Below are 27,944 nucleotides of genomic sequence, written 5' to 3'. Positions count from 1 at the left end.
CTTCTCCTCCTTTGTCCAGACCACGTCAGCCTCGCCTCTCTAACCTGAGCCGTCCCTCTGACAGCCTCATTTCTAATCCCGCCCATCCCGGTCGCTCGGCAACACAAAAGTGTGTCAGAGCACGGCGAGCAGAATGTTCTCCGAAGGCCAGAGCACACAAGCAAACTGAGTGAAACGATCACCTGAAAACTCGACTGTACTGTGAGAGTTTATGGGGACTGACTCACTGCCGCCTCATGTGGCCACTAGAGGAACTGCAGGTTTCGGTACTTTGGTTTGGCCTCGCCTGTAAATACAGTGAGCACCGTCTCAGCGCATCTAACCCGCTGTTTCCACACGAGTATCCATGACGACGGGACAGAAAATCAAAAGCAGAAAATCCAACATTTAATTTCATTTCATGTTTGAGCGAAGCTACAGTAACACAAAGGAAATGTTCATGAAGAGGTAGACTGAGACATCTTCAGCGTCAGCGGCAGCCCAACGCACTTTCAGCACTCGAAAGTTCGATCTGCAGAAATGTCCTTCAGCCCGCCGTGGGCTCCAGTTAAGGCTCCGCCCTCATCGGCGTCTTTGGTACGGCTTCTTGGCTCGCTGCTGTTTCTTGAAGTCGATAAGGCAGTCGGCGGCTTCTGAGATGGGTGTGAAGGACCTGATGGGAGAGTTACTGACCCTGAATGCTGACACTTCCTCCTCCTCGTCATCATCATCATCCCGCAGATCGATGACATCACTGAAAGAATGAAGACAGAGAAGATTTCAGGCGTCTAAAACTTGAACAAACAGGGTGTAGCAGGAAGATTTCAGGTGTCTTTACAGCTGGACTTCAAACCCAGAGCCTTACCCGGGCAGGACTTTGGATCCAGACGGGCCAGCATCTGCAGAAACACAGCGAGGCAAGAAAACGTGACTTTATGAACCCTGATTGAGCGGTGACGTCTAAACTGTGAACCATCACATCAGCAGGACAACAGCTTTCCCTGTTTCTAGAAACATCCCGACCGTGTGTCCCTGACTTTTAGAAACAGGAACGTTGATAACAGAAGAACAAAACCTGGAGCTTCATCTATAATCAGTCACATCAGAGTCTCAAAATCATCATAACAAAAGACTTTATGCCAGAACTATCAAAGTCTCCACTCAGTAACTTCGTCTCAGGGTTCAAATCTGTGAGAAATTTCTTCACGGTGAACCTTCAGGAGGCCAGACTGTTTGATTTAGGACAGCTGTGAAACACGAGGGCTGTAACTGAGTCCTTCTGCTGAAACGTGACGAGCAGCTCATCACTGCTCAGTGAAGCGTGGCTCAGTTTGGTGAATACGTTTAATAAAGAGATTATAATTTGACTCCATCGCAGTCTGAAGCCCGAGCTCTGAGTTTTTAGCTTTGGACACATTTATCGTGGACATCTGAGACTCGTTCCTCGTGTTTTCCTCCCTTTAAGCTCGTTAGACTAAACTGCAACAAGGCCAAGGCCGGCGCGGGCCTCGCCTCGGAAAAACAAATTCCAGTGAGAACAGAAACAAAAGACAAAGTCTGACAGCGAGACGCTCCGCTCTGCACGAAGGTCACGGCGAGCCGTCGCTGCAGACGTTTAACGGTGACGCAGACTTTTGGGTTTTCATTTAGCTCCTGTGATCTGCAGAGAGCAGTCGGGGCTCTGGCACTTTTCTCCCATCAGGAGTCCACAGGTGGAGGCTTTTATTTTTGAGCATCCTCCCTTTACCTGTTCCTGTTCTGTAAGAAAACTAATTAAAATCAATAAAATTATCTATTTTTTTTTACATGTCACTTGTGTGACCTTTGACCTGCTGACAGTGTTGTGATAAAGAAAAACGAGGAAGCAAAAACAGATATGAGTGTCGGACGCCCTCTGGTGGTCAGAGTGAGGAACTGCAGCCGTCTCAAACCGACCTCTCTGCTGGACGCTTTGAGCTCACAGGAACGTCTCATCAGTGTTTACTCTATTTTACTTTTTCTCTGTTTTTTATCATCATTGTTTTATTCTGTGTAAGTTAAAGAAAAGCAGAGAAGGCTGATCTGAAAACAGAATAAATTAAATCACCTAAATAAACTCATAATAATAATAATAATAACAATAATACATACAGCTAATGATCCGACAGTCTTTGTCAGCTCGTTTCCACTGAATCAAACGCTCACGCGGAGCCTCGGGCTCTCTGACATCACATCAGCAGCATCACACGATAAATCAATAAATGAGAAGATTTCTTCATCACTGCTCAGAATTTTTTAAAAAAACCCAAAGCTTTACTTCACGTATTGAACAGTAAATTCAGCGACGTTCCTGCAGGCTGCATTATTGGGGGCGTGGCTGTAAAAACATGGCTGCCTCAGACCGTCCAACGACTCTGTGTTACAGACTTGGTGATTTCAAATTTGTTATTCAGCAATTATTAGCAGGTATCTGTGATACAACCATGCAGTCAATCATACAGCATGCTAACAAAGCTAGCTAGCATTAGCAAATAGCTTAGCACTCCACCCTCTCATCTGAATCTGGCAAATTCTGCCTTCAGGGAAAAACCCCAAAAACCAACGACAACAAATGGCAAACCGCCGTCATGGGGCTACATCCATCTTTTATATACAGTCTTTGCTTGATTTTTATCATTCAGATTTTTGTGTTTCAGAGGAAGAAAAACAAAGAGCAACAACGATGACGTACCCGAGTCTCTGCTCTCCGTCTGATCCAGAGCCAGCAGCAGATTTCCCCTCTGCAAGATCAGAAAACAACAACTTTTAAACATCTTTAAGTTTCTTTACTGAACTTTTACTCTTTTAACACCAACAGTCTGCACTTTGAATGAAACTCTTCAGCTTTCCAAGCAGCTTCTCTTCTTCTCCTACTTTATCTGATGTTGTTACGTCACCTGAGCTACGATGTCCCTGTCTGTTGTCTCCTGCTCTGTCTGCTCTGCTTTTAACCAAAAAAACAATAAAAACTAAGTTTAGGAATAAAAAAACAAAAGCCTGCTGTAATTTAGGATCAACAGGTGTATGATTTCAAAATAAAAGCTTGCTGCTGTTACACATTTTCCTTGACGTTTCTCCTGGAAAAATGTTACGAACATCCTGCTTCCTGTCAGACCATCACCTGTGGATCTACACCGCCAAAGCCATCTGGCAAATGGGGGTGTCAAACAGAAGGCCCGGGGTCCAGAGCAGGGCCGCCAGAGGGTCCAATTGGTCCAGTATTTTCATGTTTTACAGTTTTTACTGCTGATAAAGACCTCACCACTCACCAATCACACTACAACACAGTAGTGTGTTTGGTTTTCCATGACTTACTATAGAAATTAAAAAAAAAAAAGTGGGTCCAGAGTAAAAAAACAAAATAAAACCAAGATAACGAGCTAAAGTTTCACTGAAACGAGCAGCTCAAATGTCCCTGCTCTCTTTCTTTGTAAACAGATTTTAAGAGGAGTTTACACAGTGAAAAAAGGCTGATCGCAGTTTGTTGCAGACTAAACTGGTGGACTGTCTAAGCTACAAGCAGACAGATGTGTGGTTTCAGAGTGTTGCCGGCTTACAGCTGCAGTCTTGGATCCGTGGCGCTGGATGCAGAGCTCGGTGTGTCGGCTGTAGTCCTTCAGAGGCACGGCTCTCTGACAGATGTAGCACTTCTCCTGGTTCCTGTTGGATTAATTTAGAAGAAAGCAGCGAGTCAGAAAACAACGAGCTCTCGCGGCTAACACAGACACCGCAGACACACCTACCTGCCAACGTCAGCGCCGTCGTTTGTGTCTTCATTGTTCGCTCTGCGTGCTCCCTTTCTCCGAGGCTTCAGTGACACTAAAGAGGAGTAAAAAGCTCCGACTGAAACCACAAATCAAACAACAAAATGCCACATCTGACTCTCACCGGTGACTCATGTTGTAATTCCCAGTTTGGCCTGAGGGTGGCAGCGTTCTGTCACTGTTAGGTTTAAAAATGGACACACTGATACAGAATAGTGTCCGACTAGCTTCAAAGTGAAGGTTTGGAATAAAAAATCTTGAGAAAACTGATTTTCTACCTGTGAATCACTCCGATAATTTAACGACCACGCTCGCCACGCTCGCCACGCCCAAGTTTGACACAGCCTTAACTCAGATTTCATTCAAAACGTGAAGCACTGTATTCTTTATATTTGGCTGACGCAGCACCGATGATTCATCATTTAAAACCATCACACAGGACTGAGAAGCTGATAGTGGACACTCCGGTTTGATGGATTTTGCTCTCAGTGCCAGTGCAGCTTCCAGCAGAGCCGCGATCGGCTCAGATATACGAGACGCAGCACAGAGGAAAGTTTTTGCTTCTGAATACGTCCGACAAACCAAAACAAACATCCTGATCATGGAAGCTCGGGTTTATGATCGCAGTTTGCTGAACAACAGTGGAACTTCACTACAGGGATCTAACTCAAATACATTATTATATAAAAGCTTCTTTATTTTAAATATCTGTTTATTCTATGATTTATTTAATTTCTATTACTCCTTTATTCCTCTGCTGAGTTCTTTTTCTTTTTTCCTATTATATAATTTATTTTACTGAGTTACTCTGTGGCTGCTGTAAGACAAAATAAATCATCCTGTGTACATCTACAGTGTGCATGTGTGACAGCTAAAGCATCTTTCCGATCTATGAACCTTCAGCAGTGTTTTATCACTTTTTCTTTGACGTCTTTGTTGTTTTTCTCTCTTCTTCTGTGTTTTCTTTCATCTCAGATCTCTCTGAGCTGTTCTTGTTTCTCCTTTTTTGAGCCGCTCGCTGCGTTTGAATGATTAAAGTTCCTGATGAACACTCTGCGGCTTTTTTAAAATAACGTTTCACCTTGTATGCAGTCGACCTTGGGCCTCCTCTCCTCCACGACCGCCACCTCGCCGTCGCAGTACGCGGCGTGCATCTCGATCCTGCTCGCGGGGAAGGACGCCTGGCAGAGCGGGCAGTCGACGGCGGTCTCGGGGCTGCGGGGGACGACGGCCGGCTCCGGCCCAGGCGACGGCGCTTGGTCCTTTATCTCCTCCACATCTGGATCCCCTCCGTCCTCCTGCACCTCCTCCCTGCTCGCAGGCTGACCTGCGCCGCCCTCGCTGCTGCTGATGGGGACGTCCGCCTCCATTTTTTCACCTGTTGGAGCTGAGGATAAATGACAGCTTCAGCTTCTTAAAGACGCAGCATGGAGGGTGAAAATGAAGCTTTTCTGTCTGATTACCGTCGGCCTCCACCTCCTGCACCTGTGGCTCGCTCCTGGCTGGAGGATCAGCGTGAAGGATCATCTGCATCTCCGGATTTTTAGCTGCAGGCTGCGGACAAACCGTGCTTTTGTTTAATTTCAGCACTTTAACACATTATTTACTGACTGCTGCCACACACAAGCCCACCCAGCACCTCCACCTGCTGCTTGTACAGTTCAGGGTCTCGTGCCTCTGAGGAGAGAACATGCAAACAGAGGTGGTGCTGACCTGTGGACTTGAACCGAGAACCTCCACAACGTGAGGCATCAGTGCCAACCACTGCAGCACCGTGCTGCCCTGAAAACTCTGCCGTAAGGCGTCAGGACCAGTTCCTGTCAGAGTCGGCCAATCAGCTTTAACACAGTTAAATCAGAAAATGATGAGCTCAGATATAAAGGATGAACACACACGGTGACGTTCATGAGTGAAATCGTCACTGTGACGGTGCTGCAGGTATCTTCTCTAACATCATCCATTTACTAGCAGACAAGCTTCACACTCTTATTTTGAAAGTCTAGTTGCTGCTAATCAGTTGAAAGCAGTCCTTCCTGTCAGACTCAAACTCCACCGTGTTGGAGAGCAGCCGCTGACGGCGGTCCCAGTCTGCTCTGCTCTGCAGCACGCGACGAACCGGGGGCTGCAGAGCAGAGCGAGGACCGCCAGCTGCTCTCCCGGGTGGAGGAGGAGTCAGCTGGGACCTGCAGTTAACCTCCTGACTTCCTGTCTGGGAGTTTCTCCCGCACACCTGAGCAGACTCACCTGATCTTCTGCGTCACACACCAGCGTCACGTCCTGACTGCTGTCGCCGCTCAGCTGCGTCTCTGAGGTCACATGAAGAGTCACGTTATTGGAAAACACAGATAATAAAAGCACACAAACATATCACAGCATCATTGTTCACTCCTCTCACTGCATTCAGGTCCTTTACACTCACATCAGCCTCAGCGTCTCAACTTCCTGATTAGAGACAACCTGACGAGTTTAAATAAACTCATAAAATTCAGAAAGTCTAAAAAAACAAACAAACGTTAAACTCAGGTGAGACAAAATCCTTACCTGGACAAACCTCACAGTCCTCAGCGTCCATCGGTTCTTCGTCTCCATCCTTCTTCCTGTCCTCCTCTTTGTTTTCAGTCTTCGTTTGCTCCTCTTCATCCTCCCCCTCCTCCTTCTCCTCCACTGTCAGAGTATCAGCAGCTTCATCCTGAGTTTTGCTCCTCAGCCTGAGACCTCGTCTGAAAGTCAGTTTGAACAAATCGAACGTTCCTCGTCAGATCAGACGGAAATCTCATTTAACCTCCAAACACGAAGCAGACGCCGCTTCACGGCCGAGAGCAGAGTTTTACCTGCGAGTGGCGTGACGCTGAGGCGATCCAGCGGGCGACTCGTGCGACGGCGATTTCTATAAACATCACACATGTTCAAACATCTGGAACAGAAGCAAACAAACTTAATCTTCTGAGACATCTTCGTACCTCCGTTTGCGGCAGGACGGCCTCGCCCCACTCCGCCTTCCTCAGCAGACGCCGCTGAGCCCGTTTCAGAGTCTTCTCGTAAACCTCCATCTGAGCCACGATCACCTGAGCGGCGACAGGAAGCACGAGTGAACGCACGCTTATGATACTCGGGTCAACATTTAACTCTCCGTCACACACGCATCACGTTACTGATTTCACAGTGACTCAGATTCGATTTGATTTTGACATTTTTAAGAGTTTAAAAACAAATTTATTTTACACAATAAAATTAATTTGACACTTCATTAACTTAAAAAAAAAATCCCTGGACTTCATTAAAGCAGCTTTGCATGATTCACAGCTCAAAATAATCCTTCTTTATCCTAAACAGGGGCTTCTGCAGCCCCTCGGTTCACCCTCTGTCTCCGCCTTTTATGACTTTGTTCTGATTGGCTGTCCCTTGTAAACAGCAGGTGGCGGGGCTTCTCTGACTGACAATAGCCATACCCCCCCCCCCCTCTGTGACATCATAAAAGTTCCACAAGTAGAAAAAAAACAGTGTAATCATTTCAGGGATTATTTGTAGACACGCTGACTTCACATTTGAAACGTCGGCCATGTTGATTTCTGTCACATCTAAGACCAAAACTACATTTAATTAGTGAAAGAGTCACTAATTATTTTTGCAGAATTTCATGCATGAAGTAAAACAAAGCAGCAAAGCCTCATCCTGATGTCAGAACCATGACTGTCTTCTAACAGTTTACGGGGTTTGTGCTGTAAACGTGTAAACAAGTCCGTTATAAATGATCGTAATCTGTAACGTGACGACCTGCGTGTACGTGTCCGGGTCGAGGCCTCGCGGGCAGAAGGGAACGCCCCAGTAGTAGTGAACCGTGGTGGAGTCCGCGGACTCTCCAGAGCCGAGAGAGGAGAGTGTCTTGCTGCGATCAGGCTGCGGCTCCTCTGTGCCGGACTTGGAAGAAGTTTCAGGTGAAGTTTGTCTGTTGGAGCTGCTCTGAGGTCGCAGGCTGGAAACAGACAGAGAGAGAAGACGGAAACTGGTTTGCATGATTCGTTCTGCAGCAGGACTTCACTGTCCTGTCTGTGTGTGCACAAACGTTACAGCTGGATTCATGTAACGTGTGCACAAAACCCACAGGCCCGTGTTTACTGACTGTATTCAGGCCACGCCTCCTTTGTTTCTTAGGAAACACTTCCATCCATCCGTCCGTTCAAGCTTCCTAGCAAAGCTTCCCAGTCCCTCTCGGGGGATCTCAGGGTATTTCTCGGCCATGAAAGATTTATAATATCGCCCAGCTGGGTCGGCCTGGATAACCTCGACAGGGAGGAGGCGCTGGGACGAGCATGAACCACCTCAGCTGCCTGAGCTTGAAGAAAAGGAGGCGCTCTCAGAGAGGAGGGTGTGTGTAATGTGGGCTGTGAGACAGGTGAGTGTTATTTCAGGATTGAAAAAGAGAAACAGGTGAACCTCCCGCTCCCCTCATCTTTTACTCACCAGAGTCTCGTGAGCCTGACAGCTGACAGGTGAGGTTTCATACCTGCAGTTTGATCCAGTCGCCCCTGAAGAAGCAGCCACGTGGTTCAGGGAGGCCGCCGGGCTCTCTGCCTGATGAACTGATGTCTCCTCTGGGAAGACGGGGCTGGGAGAGCCGGTCGGCTGCAGGAAAAACAAAAAAGCAAAAAAAGACATTTTTAAGATGATGTGACAGAGATGAAGACTTCGCTCGTCTTCATCTGCAGTCTGTGTGGACGAGCTGAGCTGTGTTCTTGTAGTAAAATGTTTAGCTTTGTACCGTGACGTCCTCGTCCCCGTCGGACCAGACTAGCGTCATATCGCTGGTCAGCTGACTCTCGGCCGGGTTCGGGGCTTTGGCCCGCCCGCTCGGCTCGTCTGCATCGAGTAAATCCAGAATAAAAACACCGTCAATAAAAACAGACACAGTCCACAGAAAACAGAGCGAGCGACCTTCGTACCTGACTCAGACGCTTTCAGCCCGTCCAATCGACTCTGACCGTCCTGCAATAAAAAGCAATGAAAATAGAGAAAAAAGTCTGAAAAGTCACATAAACATCAAATAGTGCCCAGTGTGGATCAGTGAGGCACACGATCGAGCGTCTCATCGTGACGCTTTCAGAGAATCCGCGTAAATGTATCGAGCGTTCTGCTTTCTGAGGGAAAGCGCGCTCTGACCCTGCACTGCGACCTCTGAGCTCACCTTCCTGTTGGCTGGAGGACTCTCGCACCTCTGCTGCTGCAGTCCGAACACGGGGCTCTCGGAGTGGGCGTGGCTCGGCTCGGTCTGTCCTCTGACGGGACTTTTTGGGAATGCTAACCGTTCTGATGGAGGAATGCCGGGGCTTCGTGGGAACACGGGGGAAGTGGGTCTCGCGGAGGGAGTAAAACTGTCCTGAGAAGAAAACGTGAATCCTGAGTTTTCACCGTCTTGGCCGCGCACGGCATCTCGGGGTCTGCGGGCGCTCGGCGACCTCTCGTGCTGAGCGTTCCTGCCAAACACGGGGCTTTTAGCGCACTCGGGGCTCGGCTCAATCTCGTCGCTGTTGTCGAGATCTGTGCCAGACAGGGCGGGGCTTTTGGGACATGAGGCGATGTTACTTTCAGGGAACATCTGGTTCTCGGGACGAGGGGACTTTTGGGTGGCGTTCGAACCATTCTGAGAGCACAACACGAACCCGGAGCTCCTGCAGGTGTCCAGCAGGTCCTGGCTCAGCCGGCCGATGCGAACCTCCGCCCGGCAGCCCGTCAGTGGGAAGACGGGAGACTGACGCAGCTGTGAGTCCTCGATCTGCGTGGAGTCGGAGCTCTGGGAGGAAACAAAGAGACGAACCTTTAAATCACTTTTCTGACGCACGTTTTCCAGACGGATCGCAGACGACGACGACGAACCTGCGGCGAGTCGGGGAGAGCCGGGAGAGACTCGGAGCTGCATGGAGACGCCTGAGAGTAGACCTTCTGAGTCTGCGACAAGTCTGGCATCTCCGGCAGAGGACTCCCCGCTTTCCTCTTCCTCTTTAAATTCCCATTATCACCGTCTCCAGATCCTGCTGGAACACAGAAACAGTGCCTTTCATTTTTATTTCCTGGTGTGAAGTCTGACCTCAGAGGGACGCCGGTGTTACCTTGAAGGCAGCCGTCCTCTGAGGCTCCTCGATCGATGGCGAGCGTTGTCTTCCCGTTCGAGTATGCTAGTTTGCGGCGGGAGCAGAGCCTGAGGGAAATGTCGGCGGGCTGAGATGGACTCTTGGGGGTCCGGCACGCCTGCGTCTGCCCGACCATCTGTGAGAGGAAAAGCAGGAACATCTTTCTCTGCATTCATTTGTCTGTTTGCTCTGATTTGTTTATTTACTAAGATTAGCACTGTAATCTGTGCTGTTCTCTAGCTTTTAGCTAAGTTTAAAGAACATGAATGAAACTCTCAGATGCGCATAACAGGTTTAGAGGACGACTCTCATCCTGACAGTAAAAGTAAACCATGCTAATGTCAGGATTCACGCAGATCTGTAACATCGTCTTAGAGAAGAAGAGCCGGCGCTCTGCAGAGAGGCCCTAATTGGTGCAAATCGCCATCAGCTGCTGACCGACAGGTAAACAGGACAGAAATAAAAATCAGACACGTGCACGCCTGCTCCAGCTCTGTACTCACGCTCTCCTTGATGGCCTTCATCATGGCCTCCTCCTCCTCCTGCTGTCGTCTGAGTGCTGTGGCGCTGGCTTCCTGTTCGCTCAGGCGCAGGGCCAAGTCCATCATCTCCTCCTCGGACATCTCTGCAAACACACACACAGAGCTTCATCACCAAAGTCCTGCTTACACCCTCAAAATGAAACACGTTCAGCAGTTCCTGATCCTCCCAGATCGCCCTGATTCCACCTCCATGCTCCTGCATCTGCACCTTTAGGTTTGGATTTGCTCTCCCTCTGCCGTTTCTCCCTCGCCGTTGACGTGGCGAGCAGTGATGTTGAGAGCTCGTCCTGCAGAGACAAAAAAGGACAAACAGTTCTGATGCTGTTTTTCATGCGGCTGCCAGATTATCAGTCAGATTTTACTGATCCTGGTTCCAGGAGAGCGACAGAAGCGCGTTTCACGTGTGATTATGCCACCGCGTTCATTCAGGACGCGCGCGTTTCTTCACCTGCTCGTCTGCAGCTTCGTCCTCCTGCGAGTCCTCCTCCTGCTGGCTCTCAGAGGCCACGTCAATGAGCTTTTGCTTCCTCAGTGCCATCTTGCTCTGTTCCTGAGTAACTGCAGACACACACACAAAACTCTAAATAATAAACCAACCAGCCGTAAAATCATTGAGTTAAAGTTATTAGTAATCATCTTTAGATCCACTACTTCCATAAACACGTAATAAAACATGTGGCTGCCCTGTAGCCTCAGACGTCCACATGTGTGACTGCCAAGCTCCAAACAGGGTTTTATTAACACGTCATTCTGATCTCAAATATCACCACAGTCCGTAACATTAGGATCCACCCAACCATTGTCTTCTGCTCCAATCAGGATTGGATTGGTAAAGTCAATAACTGGTCGGATCACTTTATCCTCCAGCACAGTCCGAACTCTCTGAGGAATCTTCAGGAATCCTTCTCCAGGCGTCCTGAGGGACATTCAAAGCTCCCTCTTTGGATGTTTCTGTCTTTTGTCCTGTTCTCTGTCAGGATGATCTCACACTGCTTCAGTGATGTTGAGGTCCGGGCTCTGTCGAGGCCAATCTGTGACTGATGGTGTTCCTCAGCCTTCTCCTGCACTGGCAGTGTGTTTGGCATCAGCCTCATGCTGAAAAACGAAGCTGCTGCCAGTCAGATGTTTCCAGACGGTACTGATGGTGTCTGGAAATCTGACCGCACTTTCATAGAGTTCATAATTCAGTTTTGATGAGATCAACACACTGACTGAAGGACAGCAGAGACGACACAGCCTCCACCATGTTTTACAGACGGCTGGAGACTCTCGCTGTTGTAGCTCCCTCCTGACCTCTTCCACACATTCGGACCATGATTTTGATTGGTCGCTCTACCAGACCTGTGTCCATTAATGTTAAATCCAGTTCAGGTGTAATGAGGCATACCTGTTTCCCTTCTTTAAGAATGGCTTCCTGAGAGCCATCCTTCCCCTGAGACCACTCCTGATGAGGCTTCAGTGAACAGCAGATGGATCTCTCAGGTCTTCTCTCTGAAGAACATGACTGTCACCTGCTGTTTTTACACCTCTCACTTCTTCTGTCCTCCACTCGTCTAGCTTCCTCCTCTTTGTTAAGAACACACTGCACACCATGCTGAGATATACCTAGTTTTCAGCTAATAGATCTTTGGGAATCACCTTCCTGGTTCAAACATACTTTCCATACCCCAAACTTTGTTTTTTTCATACATTTTTTGATTTTAAATGTAAAGTAAAGTCCCCAACGGAGTAAAATCTCACAGCAGCTGAGAAAACAACATGAATGTGTGATAAGAGTCTAAAGTTTGCTTTGATTGTCACGATTAAATAATTTAAGCTTGTGATTGTTCAGCGGGATTATTTAAAGGGTCCGTTCACCCCCAAAACACGAAGCTTTAATCCTTCAAACCGCTTATTGTTTCCGTCTTTAATAACAAACAACAGAATGAATGACAGCCCTCAGGCCACGCCTACTACCTGCTTCACCTGATGGTGGTGGGTCTCCTCCTCCTCTTCTCCTCCCTCCTCTCATCTGTCCTGCGGTGGGGCCTGAACAAACTGCCCTCTGCGTTAACACAAAAACAAACAGAGGCGCGTGAGCGGCCTGAAACATCGCACACTGGACGTAACGTTCGCTCACACGGCGCGAGGGCAGCGGTTGATATGGAAACAAGCTGACCACACGAGACAGCGAAAAGAGGCCGTTAAAAGTTGGCGCTTTTCAGTTTTCCCGCAACTAACGCGTGACGCTAGAGAGCGGGTCGGTCTGCCGCCCCTGCCCGGCACTCCGAGCGGCTGAGGCGGCGGTTGAAGGCCAGCGCTCCGCTCACAAACACTCACCCAGCACTTTTCCTCACTTTCGCGGCGCCATGTTTGTTTCTGTCCACCTCGTCACGTGACTGCGACGTCGGCGGGGCCGCGCCGTCATCGATGCCTTCACGGACTGTCGGTGAACACAGATTCCTCACGTTCTTGTTCCTCGATTCCAGAATTTTTGTTAAAGTTGATTTATGACGATAAATGAATTAAAAATAAAAGAAAAAGAAGAAAATGTATATTAAAACGAGTGTCTGTTTGTCTGTTTGCGAGATAAAATACTTGATAAACTCTTAAACTTCCCTTTAAACCTGTAAAAATTAACTTTCATTTCTTGTTACCGGCTTCAGTTACTGGGCGTGGTACTTAAAGTTTTTATGATCGCCACCATCCTTCATTTCATCATGGATACGCGAAAAAACAGCAGAGACTATAGAGAATATTTTGTAAGGGGTGAACACTTAAAGCTGAGGGAGCTGGAATGGGCAGCTCGACATTCCAACCTGGATAAAAAAAGAAAAAGGTACCTGATCAAAAATAAAAAATACATCCCTCCGTACCCCCGGCCGGAGTTTCACGTGTCTCATGTGAAACACGACACAGAGAGAGGGTCACTGTGCTGGATCTGGAAGGATGGAGGCTTCAAGAATCCACACGGAGGCGTCAAGGACCCTGAAGAGCCGTCCCTGGTGTGGTGGAGTCTGGCTGTTGGACCAGAGGAGATCCGGTCAGCTGAGAGGAGGCTCCTGAAGAAGACCTTCCCAAACCAGACCAAGGAGCAGGCCCGGAGGCAGCAGAGCTTCCTGAGGAAGTTCGCCTCCTCACCAGCCTTCAGTGAGAAGTCCAGGTATGGATCGTACCGCTTCACCTTCAGGGTGGAGGAGGTGCTGGAGGCCTACAGCGAGCAGGTACGGACTCCTTCAGTTTAAATTTAAAACACTTACTAACATTGGATAATGCTGCTGCAGACACTGATGAGAGGCCCGCTGACTCATTACAAACTGAATTTTATTTATTCATAAGTGTTCAGTTCATCCAGCACCTACAGCCCGTCAAAACTCTGCTGACCACGTGCTTACTGTCACAGTGTAGTTCATTATTATTTCAGTTATTACAGTTTTTTAAATTTGATTTCGTTTTGACTTTTTTGTTTTAAATCATTTCAGTTTCATGAAGTCTCCAGTTCGGTTTGCTGGTCTCAGTTTAGTTTTTATAGTTTGAAAATGTTTCATTTTCATTTAGTTTTATTAGTTTCGGTCTCAGTTTTAGTCTTTAATACTCATTATTGTATTTATTGAAAACACCACAGAAGATGTAATTTATCTGCATACATATTCAAATATAAGGAGAAGCCTCATAAAAACATCCATCTGACCTGATCAGGCAGTTTGTGATTTTACCAGAGTATTAAATCACAAAACAAAAACATTTCCTTTGTAAATTTATTTTACTTTAGTTTTTCATGTTCATTAAATTTCCTTTCGTTAAGTTTCAGTTTGTTGTATATAAGGTCTATTTTTTGGTGTAGTTTTATTACCGTGTAATAACATCGGTGTAGAGGTGAGTCTTCTTTACATTTTGCTTCCAAGCAGCCAGACTTGATTGTGATATCTTAAGAGTTCTACAGATTTCCTTTCAGAGGTTTTATTTAGACATTGGCTGCTTTTTCACTCATTCTCAGTCTGGTCTTTGTACCTGACCCAAAAGCACCAAACACATGGGAGGAACCAGTGCTGCAAAGATTATAAATCTGTGACCAGCCTTTCACAAAACAGTCTGACACCAACAAAGAGCTCTAAGTTGAGAAATTGTCACATCTCTGCGTGGTGTGCAGCGTTCCCTCCACTGAAACCTGTTTATTTGTCTCCAGTTTTGCTTCGGTGCTCCGCCCGTCTTGCGAGTGTTCAAGACTTCCCTGTACAAACAGGAAGTGGTGTATACCGTGCTGGTCCACAGCCCACACGATAACGAGCGCTTCTCCGAGTACCCCGAGCTGCCGGATGACGACCCGAACGCCGTCTGTGCTTACAGACGAGAAGAAAACATCTTCATCTGGAGGCCAGAGGCCATGTGTGCAACACACTGGTAAGAAACACATAAAAATTTCCATGGAGTCCACCGAACCACACACTCACCACCAGTTTATTAGGTACACCTACTCAAACATCTAACATCTAATCGTGTGGCAGCAGCTCAGTGCATCTAGACATGTAGACATGATCAAAACGACCTGCTGAAGCTGAGCATCAGGATGGGAGGGGGAAGGTCTGACTCAGAGTGTGGCATGGCGGTTGGTGTTTCAGGAGCTGCTCATCTGCTGGGAGTTTCCCAGACAACCGTCCTCACACGACTACACGGTGCCATCTTCTGATTGGCTGCTTCCAGCAGGGTAACACGCCATGTCACACAGCTCAGATCATCTCAAACTGGTTTACTGAACACAAGTGTTTGTGTATGATGTCATGCCACTCCAAGTTTAAACACATTAAAAAATAGCTGCTCTCTGACTCAGAATCAGCTGATTTGTCTGTTATTTGTAAAATAACTTTATTATCGTTAATGAATCCCTGCAGAATCTAAGCAATCGAATAAACTTACTAACACACGTAGACTCACAGAGAGAAGATGATGGTGAAAGGAGGACCTAGTTCCTGTGCCACAGACAGTACACGGGTCCAGTTTTACTGAAACTGTGATGTAATTCAGAGTTAGTGAGAGACAAACACTGATGCTGAACAAAAACCAGGCCGTGACTTCAGGACACTCAGAGTGTCTTTACATGCAGCCGCACGAGCATCAGGTTCACCTTCAGCGCTGACCTGAGCAGCCTCAGTGAGGTGCAGTGATGGAGTTTAACCTCTGTGGGCTGATTCAGACGCTGCTTCCTCTCAGGTATCGGCTGAACTACAGATCTAAGGACAACCTGATGGAAGCCTGGGAGCTGGATCAATGGCCACAGTATTATGTTTGGGATCACGTCACCCTCGCCCTGCATGTGGAGAGCGGACAGGTACGTTCGCTCAGATCTTCACGTCGAGCATTGCTACAAGTCCAGCTGCACAGACGTGTTCATTTATCCTCTGTTTCTTTTTCAGGTGCTGAAGCTCGACTCCGATCGACTGAGACAGAACCTCAAGTTCTGTGAGCGAGACGATGTGACCATCGCACCGAAATTCTACTTTGATGATTCTGAGGAAGCTCAAAGTGTGATCGAAAGTCTGTGGCCCGAGTCGTCACTGGAGAAGAATTTTGCAGGTAATAAATCAATAAAACTCTCAGTTACAAACCTTAAAGTTATATGATAGAAACTCAACTCCACATAGTTAATAGTTTATTACATCAGGCAGCCTGTTTTTTTTCTGCTGGAACATTTTACCATTGGAGTCTATGGGGACTGAACCAGCCTCTAGTGGTCACTAGAGGAACTGCAGTTTTCGCTCCTCGAGCGTTGGCTTCCTCTTTCCTCCATCTCAGTTCCTCCTCTGCCTCTCTCCTTCTCACAGGTCTCTCTCTTTAGGGGAAGAAAACCCCACAGCAGTGTTAAAGAAGCCTGAAGACCCGGTGCATTTAACTTCTGCAAACTTTTACTTTTTCCTTTTTTAAAGAGACCAAACGTACACACTGCTGTGCAAAAAGCTTGAGGCACCTCGATAAGAAGCAAACTAGTGAGAGAGCTGCTTTTACCTTAAAGCTTTATTGATGCTATCAATGACAAGCCGCGCTGCTGAAGCATCAGCACCTCTGTGTGAGCGCACTGTCACACTAAAACATCAGCAACACTGGACCGTTTTCACTCTGTCCTGTCTGCAGGAGACCAGTCGGCAAATTTAAGATTAGATGACGATTTCAGAAAGTAAAACTAAATACAGTATTATTATTGTTACAACTGTTACTGTAGTTATTTTTATGGGTGCTGTGTGAAAGTTAGGGGTGCTTTAGGACCCCCATAAAGGGTCTAAACTCACCTGTGGGTGTGACCACCTTTATTCTCAGGAATCCTGAATTCATTCAGAGCTCTTCCTTGGATGTTTCTGTCATGTGATTGTTGGGTTTTCTCAGTATCACTGTGGGGTCTTTACCTTGCAGTGTGAAACACCTGGAGGTTACTGTTGTTGTGATTTGGTGCTAAAGAAATACAAAGATGATCTCACACTGCTTTGAAAATGCTGATGTTTCCTCTGAGGAGGCCGATCCACGACTGACAGTGTGTTTGGGATCATTGTCGTGCTGAAAACTGAAACTCTGGCCAATCAGATGCTTTCCAGACTGCTGGTAACAAAGTGTCTGAAGATACAATTTAAAACAGCTTCTTTGATTGGTCGTCTGTTACATGTAAACGCGACACTGGTTCATGTGGGTGGGGTTTCTCCACTTCTATGCTCCATCATGGTAGAGGTTATACACGTAACAGTGGAGGGGCGGAGACAGAAAAACTGCTTCACATGCTTCGCTTTTGCATTTTATTAGTTGATTTCAGATATGCGATTTCCTGTAATACCACAGATACATAATTATGTCCCTGTGGGTATGAACACGTATGATTATGTGTTTTTTGCAGCTTCTCATGTTCATGTGCTTGAATTTCACACAAATTTCTACCTTTTTTATACAATAAGACAATAAAGTTCTTTTGAATCTGAATCCTTGTATTTATTAAGAGAACAATGGTACAATTAATTATAAACACAAAGGTTAGTTTATTTATATTCCTAGAATAATATTGAAAAGCTCTGAGACATTAATCTATTTTGATTGACCGCACCTTGAGGTTGGACCTGTGGGCGGGGCTTACCACACATAGCTAAGAGCACTCAGCCTTCTCTGGCTCCTGGAAGGTGCTCATAATGGGGACTGGGTTGTGACTGGGAGGAACGATCTACCTGATCTCTGAGCTCTGGGGGTCGACGGTACCGGCAGAAGAAGCAGAGTGCAGCTCGAGCAGTAGTTGAAGCAAAAATCTGGGTGTGGGAGGAGTTTGGTGAAATTCTGAGAAACTGTCAGAAATGTTTTGGGGTTAACTGCTCTTCATTTTCACTGATTACCATCAGTCATTAGGTTGGTTTAAAGAGAATCACGGATGCCAGCAGCAGCTGGGGCTCCATCAGTGAGGTCAGGTCTCTCCTACAGTCACATTGTCATTGTTGTAGTTTGAAATTTGTCTGCCCTCAGAGACCCCTGCTGGACAAGGAGTGCTTCAGATCAGAGAGAAGATCACAGACACACATACTGTGTGTCTGTGTCTGTGTTGGGCCAGTAATATGTGTAATACTATAAAAGCTGAGTTTGAGAATGAGTCAGAATTTGTGGGTTTATTGCTGATTTGAGTCAGAACTGCAGTTTAAACCTGGTGAGAAGAACAAAGAAAAGTAGAAATGAGCCTGAAAAACTCTTATCAGGGGATCTGCAGCTGCAGGTGAGGCGAGCTTGAAAAACTGTCAAGAAATGCAGCTGGTGGGAGAGGCAGTGTTTAACAAATAACAACCTTGAGATGGCGACAGGAAAGGCGGGTGGTTGAATGATGCTCCACCCAAGAGATCAATGCAAACATCCACCAGCCTCCAAAGCAGCACGATGAGAGATAAACGAACTCCATGAAACTCTGGACCTGTTCGGTGATTATTGTCACTGACTTTGGACTCGTTAACACAAGAGAAGAAGAATGAAATGAGGACGTCTTCTGTGCTCAGGGATTTTTTAAATGTGCCAACACAATAACTGATGTTGTGTTGTGTGTATCAAAGAGCCATGTAGGGGTCAGCAGAGGTGGGAAGTAATGAAGTACAAATACTTTGTTACTGTACTTAAGTAGAATTTTCAGGTATCTGTATGTAAGTATTTATTTTTTGGACTACTTTTTACTTTCTACTCCTTACATTATCAAAACTCGTCTCTTTAGGCTCAGCAGTATCATTTCTATCTCTTTTGTTAAAGTGGCGTTTTGCCAAAAAGCGATTTCTGTTATGTAAGCTGTTGTTGGCCTATAATATGTAAGATAAGATAAGATAACCTTTATTAGTCCCACACGTGGGAAATTTGTTTTGTCACAGCAGGAAGTGGACAGTGCAAAAGTTATGAAGCAAAATTAGAATAAAATAAGAATAAATACAGTACACAACTGTACAGAATAGAATAAAATAAAATACTATATACACTAGAATAAAAATAGAATACTATATACAGTAGAATAAAATAGAATAAAATATACAATAAGATAAAAATGCTATATACAACTGAGTAAAAATACAACGATGCCAGAAAAGATTATTGCACTTAGTGTTATTGCACATTTGTGGATGTGTGTGTTTGATCAGTTAAAGTCTTTGTTGTGGAGTCTGACAGCAGTGGGGAGGAAAGACCTGCGAAATCTCTCCGTCCCACACCGTGGGTGCCGCAGTCTCCCACTGAAGGAGATGCTCAGTGCTGTCACAGTCTCATGCATGGGGTGGGAGATGTTGTCCAGCAGGGATGACAGCTTAGCCACCATTCTCCTGTCACTCACCACCTCCACTGGGTCCAGAGGGCATCCTAGAACAGAGCTGGCCCTTCGGATCAGCCTGTTCAGTCTCTTCCTGTCCCAGCAGAGATGCTGCCGCCCCAGCAGACCACACCATAGAAGATGGCTGAGGCCACCACAGAGTCATAGAAGGTCTTCAGGAGTGGGCCCTCCACTCCAAACGACCTGAGTCTCCGCAGCAGGTACAGCCTGCTCTGCCCTTTCCTGTAGAGGGCGTCTGAGTTATGAGTCCAGTCCAGTTTGCTGTTCAGATGAACACCAAGGTACCTGTAGCTGTCCACAGTCTCAATGTCCATACCTTGGATGTTCAGTGGTTGCAGTGGAGGATGTTTGTGCCTGCGGAAGTCTACCACCAGCTCCTTGGTTTTACTGGCGTTGATCTGGAGGTAGTTCAGCTGGCACCAGTCCACAAAGTCCTGAGTCAGTCCTCTGTACTCCTTGTCGTCCCCATCAGTGATGAGGCCGACTATAGAGATTGAAAATGTGACGTCATTCAGGGGTAAAACCGCAAAGGATTCTGGGAAGTAGTGGCAAGAGGTACTAGCAGGCACAGGCTTTCAATTGAAATCAGTTACACAGCGATAAAAAGAAACAAAAAATGTCAAGAAGCTGTTGTATTATTAACTGCACAAGCCGGGCGAACGACAGCCGCATGAAGTCGACGGGAAATGCGATTGCTTTTTATCGGATTCTGGCGTGGAAGAGAAATTGTCCAAGCCATGTCTCCGAAGTCACGAAGAGGCGACGGATGGCCTGGATTGCCGCTATCAGAAGACCTAATATAACGTTCGAAAACACTCCACCTCACATGTTAGTCTGCTCCAAGCAGCAAAACACTTTCCACAAAGGTAAGTGTTTTGTGGTAGTTAATACGTCTTAATTGGCGCTGAACAGAAATCATCGCGCTATGCTCCTTTGTTTATTGTGGCTGTGTGTAATGTTTGCTGTCTTTTGTAGGCAAACCAGCCTACGAAATGCTGGAATGCGATCCAGACTGGGCATATAATATATTATATATAATAATTGCCATGTACGATTACAGCATACAATATTATTGTCACTGCTACATTTCTGTAATGCGTACCAGAAATTCTTTTCACTACTAATTAATTACCGTTGAGCTCAAAGGTCCTATTAATAAACGGTTAACGAATGTGTATTTATGAAGACAATTTGTGAGACTGGTAAACTTACCTTTGTTTGTACGATGGTCTTTCGTTCTACACGGTGCATTTCAAGGTCCTGTACCCATCCGTCGGTAAACTGTACCTGGGCTTGTTGCAGTGACCTGAAGTTACTAAAAACTTCATGAGTGTATGCACTCACTCCAAGAACCGCATAATTATAAATCTGAGCGTGGTGAAAGTTGGGCAGCACGCTGACGTCTTTTGTCCACTCTGTGTGCTCGTAAGGGTCTGACCCTTTCACTCCTTTGATTTTTTCCTCGTACCTTTTCTTTGCCTTTTCGTGGAGTCTGTCTTTGTACGGTCCGGCATTGTTCTCCTTCGTTTTGTACATTCCTTTTTTGGTGAGGAAAGAAAAAGCAAGACGGTATTGGAACCGGAGAATAAACGTTTTGCGGTGCTGCAAATGCTTGCATTTAATGCGGTACTTTGAATGTTTTGCCACTACCTCCCGGCATGCAATGCGCGAAAGTCACGTGGTCTGTCAATCTCTATAGCAGAGTCATCAGAGAACTTCTGCAGGAAGCACTGGGTGGAGTTGTGGGAGAAGTCTGCAGTGTAGATGGTGAAGAGGAACGGAGCCAGAACCGTTCCCTGTGGGGCCCCCGTACTGCAGACGACCCTGTCCGACACACAGCCCTGAGTCCTCACATACTGTGGTCGGTCGGTGAGGTAGTCCAAAATCCAGGTAGTGAGGTGATGGTCCACTCCAGAGTTCTCCAGCTTGTCCTTCAGGACTGTGGGAAGAATGGTGTTGAAGGCACTGGAGAAATCAAAGAACATGATTCTCACAGTGCTCCCAGTGGTCTCCAGGTGAGCGAGGGAACGATGTAGGAGGTGAATGACGGCATCATCCGCTCCAATGCCAGGCTGGTAGGCAAACTGAAGTGGGTCCAGTGATGAGCTCACAAGGCACCGAAGCTGAGCCAGGACCAGCCGCTCCAGGGTCTTCATCAGGTGGGATGTCAGAGCCACCGGCCTGTAGCTGTTGAGGTCCTTGGGGCGTGAAGTCTTTGGCACTGGTACAACACAGGAGGTTTTCCAGAGCTGTGGGACTCTTCCCAGCCTCAGGCTCAGGTTGAAGAGGTGCTCCATCACCCCACACAGTTGGTCCACGCAGGACCTGACGACCCTCGAACTGATGCCATCTGGACCCGCTGCCTTCTTGCCATTAATCCTCCTCAGTTCCCTCCTAACCTGGGTGGTTGAGAGAGTCAGGTTGGAGCCTTGTGTTGATTGTGTATTGGATGCTGTTGTTGGGGGTGGGGAGGAGTGAGCAGGGTGAATAGAGAAGGTGTGAAGTGTCTGAGGTGTCAGAGGTGGAACAGCAGCAGTGGGGGTGGGTGAGTCTGCAGCCGATGTTGGAGACTGCCTCATGGCTGAATCAAATCTGTTGAAGAAATGATTCAGTTCATTTGCCCACCTCACATCCACCACGGGCAGAGAGTTCTGATGTTTGTGGCCTGAGATGGTTCTGAGGCCTCTCCAGACTTCACCAACGTTGTTTTGCTGAAGCTGGTTCTCCATCTTCTGCCTGTAGCTGTCCTTCCCATTCCTTATCAGTCCCCTCAACTCTCTCTGCACCCTTTTCAACTCCTCTTTGTCTTTGGATTTGAAGGCCCTCCTCTTCTGCTTGAGGACGGCTTTAATTTCTGGGGTAATCCAAGGTTTGTTGTTGGAGAAACACCGTACAGTCCTGGTAGGTACGGTGTTATCCACACAGAAATTAATATAGTCAGTAATGCATGTAGTAAGGCTGTCGATGTCCTCTCGATGTGAACTATATCTCAGATGTATCCCTCAAGAATAATATAAAATCATCTTGAGACACAAACGACATTCAGATCACAAGAAACTGGAATCAAACGGACTTTTATGTGTTCTTTATCTTTAGGTACAATGACGCAGTTTATTGGCACTGGGAGCAGTGCAGGTGTATGTGGTATCAGCTTCGAGCGGGGGCTACAGAAGAAGAATGAAGGGAGAAATGTTTCTATCAGCTCAACAAACATCAGCAAACACACAAACTGTTTGTGTGCAGTTTGTCTCACAGTGTGTTGCAGCTAAAGGTCCAGCTGCTGTATTTCACAGAGAGACAAAAGAAAGAGAGCTAACTTCACTCAGAGATGGAGAAAGATAAGAAACACAACAGGTCTGCGCTCCACTGTTGAGAGTTGTGGACCCAAATGCAGACAAATCATGTGTGGAAATGGAACTGGATATTAACAAAAAGCGAGGCGTTTAGTAAGGCTGGTGAAACAATACAAAACTAATCAATCATCTAAACTGGGAAAGCTAACATAAAGCAAACAACCATTAAAACCTGGACACAAGGAACCAAAACCACGGAGAGACACGGGGAGGTTAACAGGCTAACCAAGGTGACGAGGGAAGGAAAACACAGCTGGGACAAATGAATATAACGACAGGACCGGAGGAAGCAATCTGAACACACTGAATATAGGACGCAAGATTTTCAAAATAAAACAGGAAATACTGAGATGCAGACCCAAGACACACGGGCTCGACATAACATCAGGGAACTAGAAATGGGAGATGGGGCTCCTAACTAAGAATCAATACAGAGAACACAACGGCTCGACAGATAGACTGACACAAGGGGAAACGTAACCAAGAGGAGACGAGACAAAGAGGGAGACAGAGCGAGTGTGACAGGAGGGGAGACAAAGACATCACAACATGACACGGGGACTGGGAGGAAGGAACACTCAGGGAAATGAGCAGCGGTGGTTTTTGATATGGGCGACATGGGCGGTTGCTGCCCCGACATCATGCCCGGGTATTTTGGGGATTGCATAGGCACCGATCGGTTTCTATTGCCCATTTGCAAGGAGTAAGAGAGCCCTTATTTTACAAGGTGCACCTAATGCTTGCTGCACAGGGAGGAGAGGGGCGGGGCAGCGGGGGATTCTCTGGTTGGCTGGAGCGGCATCTAATAACCAGCTTGCAAAATAAAAAAATAAAAAATGAAATGTCTCTGTCAACGCCTGCTTGCTGCTGCTCACACACAACCTGTCGAAATGGGAGGAGGCGTGCTGCTTCCAAATAGCTGCATACAAGCCCATTATGTATTAATTATTTTTCCTGGGTTGTGTGAAATCGCAGAAAAAAATTCCTATACAAACTGAATCTGTGCACTAAGGTTGTTGTGGGGTTGGGTGTTGCTGGAGTGCAAAATTACTGATGGAAGATGGACAAGAAAAGGTCAAAGCCATCAGGTCCTCAGTTTAGAACAAAAGAGAAAAGAAGAGGAGAAACGAGCAAAAGATACAGGTAAGCAGATGTGTCTTTGAATGATGGCAGGAATTATGTATCCTGAAACAAGATAACATTCATTAGTAGGGATTGGGAAAACTTCTGTTTAGCTTTGTCAGCCACTTATTGAATCTTGTGTTGTTCAGCATAATATTAATTACCCATTAATTGGACGAGCTGTATTGTTGTTTTGTCTGCTATTCTCAATGTAGGAGGAACTATAATGACTGTTAGCCACTTGCATACTCTCTCTCTCTCTCTCTCTCTCTCTCTCTCTCTCTCTCCCTCTCTCTCTCTCACACACACACACACATTCATAAATTCAGCATGGTTCAGTATGGTCTGTGTGTGAGTGTGGGGCGTGGGCGGGGGGAGGGGGGGCAGGGGGAGTGTTCGCCCAGGGCACCAAACAGGCCAGGACCGCCCCTGGGTAAAATTGTCCTTCAATGAGCAACTTTTTTACTTTCTTACTTACATTTCGGATCTTGTACTTTTTCACTTTCACTTGAGTAAAAAAGTTGCTTCAGTACTTTAACTTTTACTGGAGTATTTTTTAACACAGGTGTCTGTATGTCGTTAGAGAGTCTCGTCGGTTATGCGCAGGATGATCTGCGGACGGAAAGAAAACACACAGTCAGCTGATTTCCGTTTGGAGGAGGCGGAGGGAGTAAAAAGGTGGAGCTGTTCACAGATGTTGAGGAGAGGAGACGCGGACAGTACTTTTGGTTTTACTGCATGAAAGGAGCAGAGCGCAGGTAAGATAACAGTGATAATACTAAAGGAAAGCTTTGTTTGTATCGTGGGGATGGGGATCGTGTTGGTGTGTAGCCTCAGGTTTACACTGTTAACTGGTAATAATTTGTTTGTAACAATGACTTTCTGGTGTGTAATTAAACAACATTCATTACTTTGACGATGAGCTACGAGATCACATGTAATGAAAGGCCTGTTGGGATGAACTTGTAATAAAAATACATGTTTGGACTCAGTGAGCAGAGAGCTCCGAGTCATCTCAGCAAAACTTTATTATTTATTTTTCACTACTTGCTCTTTCTGTGCGTACGGCTCAATCACGTGTTCGGTACACTGAGTGACGTTCATCAGCCAGTTCGGACTTTACAGCAGTTTCGACATCGTGGTACTGAAGACACCTCTGCCCAGCGTCCTGCTCGCAACAGTTCAGTCTCTGGACGAACTGCGTGTTAAACAGGACATCAGGAACTTCTTTGGCGTTGACAGAGACATGGCTGGAGCCCAGCGTCCCCGACTGTACCGGGGGGACAGAACGAAGGACTCGGGCAAGAAAAGGGGAGGAGGTGTGTGCTTCATGGTTAAGTCTTTGTGGGCTATGGATGTGTGTATCTTAAAAACGCACTGCTCTCAGACACTGCAGCTGCTGACCTTCAGTTCAGTTCTCCTTCAGCTGTTTACATCCCCCCACGTGGTGATAAAGCTACGGCTATGGACGACCTGTATGACGTCATTAGAGGACTTGATTACAAAAATCCTGAAGCTGCCTTTATTGTGTTGGGAGACTTTAACAAGAAGAAACTTCCCTACAAGAGGTGATCAAACACTGGATCACTGCTACACTCCATTCAAGGACCGCTACAAACCCCTCCCCCGTCTAGCTTTTGGCAGTGCAGAGCATTGTTCCACACTGCTGCTGCCTGCATACAGACAAAGGCTTAAACAGGACAAAACAGTTTCCAGGGTCATTTACAAATGGGACAGTGAGGCTGAGGGGGTCTTACAGGCCTGCTTTGAGACAACTGACTGGCAGATATTTGAGAATGCAGCTGATCGCAACATCAGTAAATTCATAGACTCAGTTATAGGCTATACTGGAAATAAGCATGCAGCGTTCAGTCCACCGTGTCTCTTGCAGATGAGCTCAACAACTTCTGCGCTCATTTTGATGCAGAAAACATAAAGCAAGTCCTTTTTCCTCAGGCAGGCAGTGAGGCTGTAACCTTAATACTCGAAATAGAAGATGTGAGATGGTCTTTCAAAAAGGTCAATCCAAAACTTGCCTCGAAGCTCGTCGACCTTGGGCTGGGAATGTCTATCCGCAGATGGATTCTGAACTGTGGGTGGTGAGAGTTGGTAAGCACAACTCCTCATCACTTATTTTAAACACAGGGTCGTGTGCTTAACCCCCTCCTGTGTTCCCTGTTCACACACGACTGTGTTGCTAAACGTAGGTCCAACACCATTATCAAGTTTGTGGATGACAAAACCATCATAGGCCTCATCACAGACAACGATGAGACGGCCTGTAGTGGAGGTGATGGCGCTGTACATGTGGTGTCTGGATAATAACCTGTCTCTCAATGTCAGCAAAACAAAGGAAATGATAGTGGACTACTGGAAACAACCAGTCGGGGAACACCAGCCCATCCACATCAACCGTGTCAAGGTCCAAAGGGTCAACAACTTCAAATTCCTTGGAGTAAATGTCACCGAGGATTTCTCCTGGACCGGACGCTGCAATCATGAAAGCTCATCAGCGACTCTACTTCCTGAGGAGGCTGAAGAAGTTTGTCATGAACGCCAACATCACCTCAAATCTCTACAGGTGTGCGATCGAGAGTTTGCTGACGAGCTGCTTTACAGTTTGGTACAGAAGCTGCTCTGCCAGCAGCCGCAAATCACTACAGAGGGTGGTGAAAGCAGCAGAGCAGATCACTGGGATGAGGCTTCCTGCCATTCAGGTCATTTATCTGTTGCGATGCCTCCGTAAAGCACAAAGCATCATCAAGGACCACAGCCACCCAGCACATCAGCTGTTCTCCTTGTTACCATCTGGCAGACGTTACAGGAGTCTGTCTGCTCGGACTACAAGACTTAAAAACTGTTTTTACCATCAAGCCATTCGACACCTCAACTACAACATCTGAAATCACACACACACACACACACACACACACACACGTCTGGTTTGCTATCTTCGTGGGGACATCCCATTGACATAATGCTTTCCCTAGCCCCTTACCCTAACCCTAACCATTAAAAATGAATGCCTAACCCTAACCCTTACCCTAAACCTAACCATAACCTAATTGTAACCCTGACAGTAAAACCGCATTTTGAGTGTGAAAATTGCTTTCAACCCCAAGGGGACCTGGATTTTGGTCCCCACGGTGCAGAAAGTCCCCACCAGGATAGTAAAAGTCAGATTTTGGTCCCCACCAGGATAGTACGAACCCGTACACACACACACACACACACACACACACCACACTTCATTTCTTGTCATACTGTCTGTGTTTCCAGCTTTATCAAAGAGGAAATCTTCAGCCTAATCATCAAATTTAGAAAGAGCGTCTGCCTCCTGGATCCAACTACTACAAAGCTTTCAGGCTCCTGTAAGTGAGTTCCTATAATTAGTAATCACCCCTGGGTGCTTTAAGAAATCTTATCCAGTGACTCACACCCAGTGCTGACCATGCTGATTACAATAACAGTGTGTTATTGTGTGTGTGTTCAAAGATTAAGTTTTATTTCCAGATAACCAGCCGATGACACTGCCTGACATATACTGAGCTGTCAGAGCTGCTGTCCACATCAGCAGAGAGTGACACTGACAGTCTGGACGGTCTTTTTGATCGACATCATCCAAATCGGATCATGCAGAGACAAGGAAACATCACAGAACAAAAACATTATAAAGCGAGGCATTTAAAGCTGAATGATTTGAAACTGGAAGCTCAAGATACTCATTTGTACAAGAAGTACCTCTACAAAGACGACATCCCTCCGTACCCCGGACCTGGAGAGGTTTCACTTGAGTTTCATGTGTCTCGGCTGAAACACGACACATACAGATTAGAAGAGATCAAGAATGACGGAGGCTTCAAGGATCCAAACAGCGGCTCAAAGGATCCAGACAGACTGTCCCTGGTGTGGTGGAGTCTGGCTGTGTCACCAGAGGAGATCCGGTCAGCTGAGAGGAGGATCCTGGAGGAGGCCTTCCCAAACTTGACTGAGAAGCAGGCCCGGCGGAAGCAGGGCTTCCTGGTGGACTTTGCCTCCTCTCCAGCCTTCAGTGAGAAGTCCAGGTATGGATCGTACCGCTTCACCTTCACGGTGGAGGAGGTGCTGGAGGCCTACAGCAAGCAGGTACGGACTCCTTCAGTTTAAGTAAACATTAATTAGCTCAAGGAAGTTTTATTTTTTAAACTTTTTTAAACTTGATTTTGTCAGTGTAGCACATCAGACTGAAAAAGCTCCCTGACTACTTCATG

The 27,944-nt window shown here is 46.7% G+C and overlaps 3 protein-coding genes across 7 annotated transcripts in view; 2 read left to right on the top strand and 1 right to left on the bottom strand.

Annotated features, from left to right (window-relative positions):
• Positions 1-365: 365 nt before the first annotated feature.
• On the bottom strand, positions 366-12,856 carry uimc1 (ubiquitin interaction motif containing 1). Of its 3 annotated transcripts, none has more exons than XM_063487004.1 (23): positions 12,748-12,856; positions 12,385-12,472; positions 10,877-10,986; positions 10,637-10,715; positions 10,390-10,511; positions 9,866-10,022; positions 9,633-9,790; positions 8,944-9,549; positions 8,702-8,744; positions 8,521-8,618; positions 8,266-8,384; positions 7,536-7,734; positions 6,722-6,826; positions 6,593-6,648; positions 6,303-6,481; positions 6,006-6,067; positions 5,225-5,315; positions 4,843-5,148; positions 3,741-3,816; positions 3,555-3,657; positions 2,690-2,738; positions 845-878; positions 366-733 (listed from the first exon to the last, which is right to left on the bottom strand). In XM_063487004.1, exons 2-23 carry the CDS (start codon positions 12,437-12,439, stop codon positions 562-564), a joined length of 2,979 nt encoding a protein of 992 aa, XP_063343074.1. In that variant the 5' UTR covers positions 12,440-12,472; positions 12,748-12,856; the 3' UTR covers positions 366-561. The 3 variants fall into 3 exon arrangements, with proteins under 3 accessions (XP_063343074.1, XP_063343075.1, XP_063343076.1); XM_063487005.1 differs by having other exon boundaries at positions 9,633-9,787; XM_063487006.1 differs by having other exon boundaries at positions 12,394-12,472.
• A 270-nt stretch (positions 12,857-13,126) lies between these two features.
• On the top strand, positions 13,127-17,286 carry LOC134637437 (uncharacterized). The gene is made up of 5 exons (XM_063487859.1): positions 13,127-13,631; positions 14,594-14,808; positions 15,616-15,733; positions 15,819-15,978; positions 16,227-17,286. The coding sequence occupies exons 1-5, from the start codon at positions 13,128-13,130 to the stop codon at positions 16,238-16,240; spliced, it is 1,011 nt and encodes a 336-aa protein (XP_063343929.1). The 5' UTR covers position 13,127; the 3' UTR covers positions 16,241-17,286.
• A 7,091-nt stretch (positions 17,287-24,377) lies between these two features.
• LOC134637827 (uncharacterized) overlaps positions 24,378-27,944 on the top strand; it is a 49,529-nt gene continuing 45,962 nt past the window's right edge. For 2 of the 3 annotated variants that reach the window (XM_063488352.1, XM_063488350.1), the window contains exons 1-3: positions 24,378-24,452; positions 26,974-27,065; positions 27,190-27,819. In XM_063488352.1, the coding sequence (XP_063344422.1) occupies positions 27,328-27,819 (492 nt within the window). In that variant the 5' untranslated portion in view covers positions 24,378-24,452; positions 26,974-27,065; positions 27,190-27,327. The remainder of the gene's footprint in view (positions 24,453-26,973; positions 27,066-27,189; positions 27,820-27,944) is intronic. The other variant, XM_063488351.1, reaches the window with a different exon arrangement.

Source organism: Pelmatolapia mariae, linkage group LG10_11 (genome assembly GCF_036321145.2).
Source record: "Pelmatolapia mariae isolate MD_Pm_ZW linkage group LG10_11, Pm_UMD_F_2, whole genome shotgun sequence".
In the NCBI taxonomy this organism is placed as follows: Eukaryota; Metazoa; Chordata; class Actinopteri; order Cichliformes; family Cichlidae; genus Pelmatolapia; species Pelmatolapia mariae.
Note: the sequence above shows the minus strand (reverse complement) of the source record. Positions and strands in the feature narration are given on the sequence as shown.